Source organism: Chelmon rostratus, chromosome 14 (genome assembly GCF_017976325.1).
Source record: "Chelmon rostratus isolate fCheRos1 chromosome 14, fCheRos1.pri, whole genome shotgun sequence".
Classification (NCBI taxonomy): domain Eukaryota; kingdom Metazoa; phylum Chordata; class Actinopteri; order Chaetodontiformes; family Chaetodontidae; genus Chelmon; species Chelmon rostratus.
In genome coordinates, this window is record NC_055671.1 from 2,552,200 (window position 1) to 2,556,973 (window position 4,774).

A 4,774-nucleotide genomic window follows, 5' to 3' on the forward strand; every position below is an offset into this window, starting at 1 on the left:
AAGACTTAAAGCATCATCCAGAAACAAGCCATGGATTAAGATCAGGAGAGCTGCGTCGAGGCTGTGTGGAGACCCTCACCATCAACATGGACGCAGAGCTGACCTCTGGAGCACGGATGATCAAAGTTTAAATGATTTCAATAAAGGATTGGTGAATATCTGACTCTGTATTTTCCTGCGCAGACACTGCGCACAGATTCTACTCCGGTTCTTTCTCTGACGGTGGTTTTAGTGTCAGGACGTTTTTGGAGGCTGGCCCGCATGTCACTGGAGTGCTCCATTCCGGATCCCACCCTTGGCTTTCTGATACTGCGTGGCCACTGCCATAGAAGATTATTCCTCTACAAAATGAAGTGCAGACCAGTCTGCATTGAAAAAACAGCCCAGTCAATGCAACTGTGGCTGAACGCACATTCATTTTCCAAGAAAACCCTCACTGAAAAGTCTTTTTTCATAATTGGTTGTCATGATGCCTCATGTGATTTATAATCGAATTTAAAAAATGGAACATAAGTGGGCAAATACAAAACTAGAGATGTTTATATGCCTACGAAAACTATACTCACACATAATTAAACAAGAAATTCAGTCATTTAGCGCTTTACCTCGCTGTCCTGGAGAGTGCACTGAATACAAGTTAGAGGATAACTGAATAAATGCCATACTGAAGATAAATATAATACCATAAACCATGATTCTGTTATTAAAAAGCCGTTGTTGCAAGCTTGAACCCACCTAACGGTAATATTTCTATCTCAAACAATTTCTTTGATTTCTATATTATAGCAATACTGTAAGGGCAGAAAGAAATAAAGCAGCTATGATGCAGACATACTGTTTGTACCTCTGGATTTGTATTATTTTATGTCTAAGCCTCAACGCGCGGATTCACTTTTTACATTACGATGGGTCACAGGAATAAAGGGGTGGAGAGGAGCTCCATCCCTTTATTCCTGCATCCCTTTATTCCTGCATCCCTTTATTCCCTCGCTCTATCGTTGACTGTCACTTGCTCGGATGATTTAAAATCTATAAGCCAAGCACACTACTGCAAACCTCTTATCCAAACGTGCCACTTGACGAAGTGACGCACTGCCACACCGGCTCAAATTTTTACTTAATGAAATGGCCACAAAAAGCCGCTTAACCGCGCCTCGAGAACGGATCCTTAAGACGATTCCGTCGCCATTTGTTTCATTTACTTTCTAATTTTCCCTTAAAAGCAACTTGTTATCCTGGTGCGCTCCATGAAAGGGATTGAGGCGCAGCCAGGTGCAGCAGGGTAACCTCCATCTGCTTTGGCCATGTCTTTAGAAGCTCTTTTCTTTTTCTGCTGCTATTCTCTAACTTCACCTTTCACAAGAAGAAATGTGCGTTTTCATGTTTGGACTCCTGGACTCGTTAGATTCGTCAGAGAAAAAGGATTTTATGTGTTTCCGAAATTACTTTTCAGACTAATGTGCCATTGGAAATACAAATGACAGAATATGTATGTTACTCTAAGAATAAGGATTTAATGACTTTTTGTGAGATTTGGCCGCGGCTCCACTCACGGGCGGTGTTGTTAATGAATCATCTGCAGGTAGTAGTGATGCACAGTCCCCGTCATGCCAAAACATGTTTGCTCTGCAGCCATTCACCTGTGCTAATTTACATTTTGAGCACAAACGTCCATTTAACACAAACCTATGCAAACTAATGCAGCAGAACAGCGCGTTTCCAGCGTAACTGATTCCCAGTAATTAATTTGTTCTCCCTCCATCTGATCAAATGGAAATCCTGTCCTCCAGCCCAAGGATTACAACTTCCGCTCTGACATCTCCCTTAATTGCCTAATAGCATTGCAGCGTGAATTCTGCCTACATTAAGACACTTTCACATTAACCGGCCTGATTGGAAATGTGATGACAACACCATATCAACAAATTATAGCGCACCGCTTTCTTTCGTAAATGGGCACAGGAGCGGCACTTGTACTCTCCCAGATTTTAATACTGACAATTACAGCCAATTTGCGCGGAATTACTAGACAGACCTGCAGCAGAACAATCCTCCTGTGACACAGGCTACATCACTTGATTCAAAAACTGCCAACATGAAGGAAGAGTGCAGAAGTAATTCGAGTGAATTTCCCGGACAATTAGCCTATAAACACTGCGGTCGCGTGTTCAAGTTTCCAGACAAGTCAATCTAAAGTTTTATGTTAATGTCCGGATGACTTCTGGAGAGTCATCAGCCTGTGGAACTACACGAGCAGTGGAAAAGTTACACAAAAGTCTTTAAACATGAACGACTCATATTCAAATGTTTCGATCACACGATATGAAATATTGTGTGTGCATTTTCTTTAAGGCACCAATCGGCATTTCGGCGTGAAATGGCTCATAGCTGCTCCTTCAAATAATAAGGTACACTTGTCAGCATCATATGTCAGTGTTCAACAAGTGATGAGCAGCACTGCAGGCCCAGACTTTACATTCCATGAGATGGCAAGTCCGTCTCTTTTGCATTCATAATTGTAATATTTGATAGTAATTTTGTCCTGAAACTTTTATATTCCAAACTGCATTTAGGTGAAATAAAGCCCAATCCGTGCCCCAGGCCACGCAGCGCCGTCAGACGTGGCAGAAACAGCGTGGTTTCCAGGCAGAAACACCAGCACCGCGTCGAGCGCTGACTCTGTTCAAGTGAACCGTGTCACAGGTGAGCCGCGTTTCTGGAAACTGCTCGCCTTTTTTTCACCAGCTTCACTGCGTCTCAGCCAATCAAGAGGAAAAGCCGGCCCCCCACAACTCCCCTGCGCCCATCCACGGCTCTAATTGGCTGATGCGCAAATCAATTTCCCCAATCCGCTCCTCTGTCAGAATAAATTCTTGTTGGAAATCTGCCCTCCCACTGATATCCATGTAATGCTCGACACAGTGTCATTCACGGATCACACACAGGGCTGCATTTAAGCCTGGGAGACCTGGGGGGGGAGAGGTAGATGCTGGTGCAGGTTTAAAGGCAGGAAAAGCAACAAACCCAAACTAACATCATGAGCATGAACTACGCGTCTGCGGCGCCCACGCAGAGGTCGACGTCGTTTTTCATCGAGGACATCTTGCTGCACAAACCCAAGCCGCTGAGAGAGGTCATCCCCTCGCCGTTCTGCAGCACCCTCGCCTCCCGGATGCCCATCCTTGAGTACGGATACCCGCTGATGCCAACCCCGATCCTGGCGCCACATCCGCACCATCCTCTCCACAAGCCGGAGCATCACCAGTACTTCTTCACATCTGGTAAGCAGAGCGGAGCCCGCGAGGCCTCCAGCTGCAGGGAAACCTGCGTCAGATGAACAGCAACCTGTTGCTTCAGCAAGAAGCAAACGATGCTGCTGGACTCTGTGAGCTGCGAAGGCTGGTTTCAAAACAAACGTATCAATATTAATGTGTGGATTGATAAAACCAGAGAACCTCCTCACATCCAGAATGTGACCTGACCTGAGGTTGAGCATCACAGGAGGTGACAGGAAGCTGCTGCCACTCAGCTGCATTCAAATGAAACCTGATATTAGATCATTCTCCTTTTCATCTTCATTTATGTCAAATTTTAAAACGTAATTACTGTTGCTGTATTTATGCTGTGAATATTTTGGCTAAACGGAGTTCCGGTTTGTACCTTCACGCGTGTCCCTCGCAGCCATGACCAAAGCATAAATACCCAAATGCCTGTTCTGTCAGCTGCAGTGAATTTGGTGACTCTGATGTTTTAAGTTTTGATTCGTTTTATCTGAATTGAGATTTTTGATGCTGTTCTGCCTGCCTCCGCCTGCAGGGATGCAGATGCCGGCCTTGTTCCAGCACCACGCGGAGCTACCGGGGAAGCACTGCAGACGCAGGAAGGCCCGGACGGTTTTCTCCGACTCGCAGCTGTCCGGCCTGGAGAAGAGGTTTGAAATCCAGCGCTACCTGTCCACACCGGAGAGAGTGGAGCTGGCCACGGCGCTCAGTCTGTCCGAGACACAGGTATGCACACAGAGACAGCGGCTACAGTTAAAGCTGGATGCGTTTTCATGATGCCTTCGTGCAGGGAAAGGTGTGCGCTTCTGAATGTGCTTCCTTGGTTTATCCTCTCCAATTAAAATCCCAAAAAAGAGCGGCGATCAAACAAGCCACAGAAACACACAAACGAAAAATCCCAAAATACTAAATCTATAAAGAAAAACGATATTTATATGCAGCTTTAAATCTACAACAGAGCAAGGCGGAAAGCAGAGTGCGCATCCGACATGGACAATGACCTTTACCGTGTTGATGCTGAATAAGGATACTCTAATAATACATCAATAAAGCGCTTCCAGAAAATAGCTAAATCTACAGGTCAGTCAAATATGAAGCGTACTCAATTATATATATATTTTTTTCAATATTCCCTTTCCGTCTGTGCTGTTTAAATAGCCCCAAAAAAATCGAAATAATTTTGTCTTTCTTTTGGCTAACAAAAGATCGCCTCTCTAACTCACATCCCTCCCACATTTCTCTGCGCGCAGGTGAAAACGTGGTTTCAGAACAGGCGGATGAAGCACAAGAAGCAGCTGAGGAAGGCGCAGGACGAGCGGAAGACGCCCGGAGAGCTGGAGAGGTCCGCGGACAACTCGAGCGAGAGCGAGCTGCACGAGAAGAGCGCGGAGGAGCTGGCGCGCGCGCTGGAGCCGGACTCGTACATGCTGGAGGAAAACGACGACGACGTGGACATCGAGGACGACGTTTGCTCCCCGGACCATCTACTATAG

General features: G+C 45.8%; 1 protein-coding gene across 1 annotated transcript; it reads left to right on the forward strand.

Moving 5' to 3' along the window:
- The first annotated feature begins 3,037 nt into the window (after positions 1 to 3,037).
- Positions 3,038 to 4,774, forward strand: bsx (brain-specific homeobox). The gene is made up of 3 exons (XM_041953024.1): positions 3,038 to 3,281; positions 3,817 to 4,007; positions 4,532 to 4,774. The coding sequence occupies exons 1-3, from the start codon at positions 3,038 to 3,040 to the stop codon at positions 4,772 to 4,774; spliced, it is 678 nt and encodes a 225-aa protein (XP_041808958.1).

Excerpts from the sequence above, each read along its gene's own strand:
- bsx (XM_041953024.1), top strand. The coding sequence starts at position 3,038 with ATGAGCATGAACTACGCGTCTGCGGCGCCCACGCAGAGGTCGACGTCG. Across the intron at positions 3,282-3,816 it reads CCAGTACTTCTTCACATCTG|GGATGCAGATGCCGGCCTTG; the intron begins GTAAGCAGAGCG and ends CTCCGCCTGCAG. Across the intron at positions 4,008-4,531 it reads TCAGTCTGTCCGAGACACAG|GTGAAAACGTGGTTTCAGAA; the intron begins GTATGCACACAG and ends CTCTGCGCGCAG.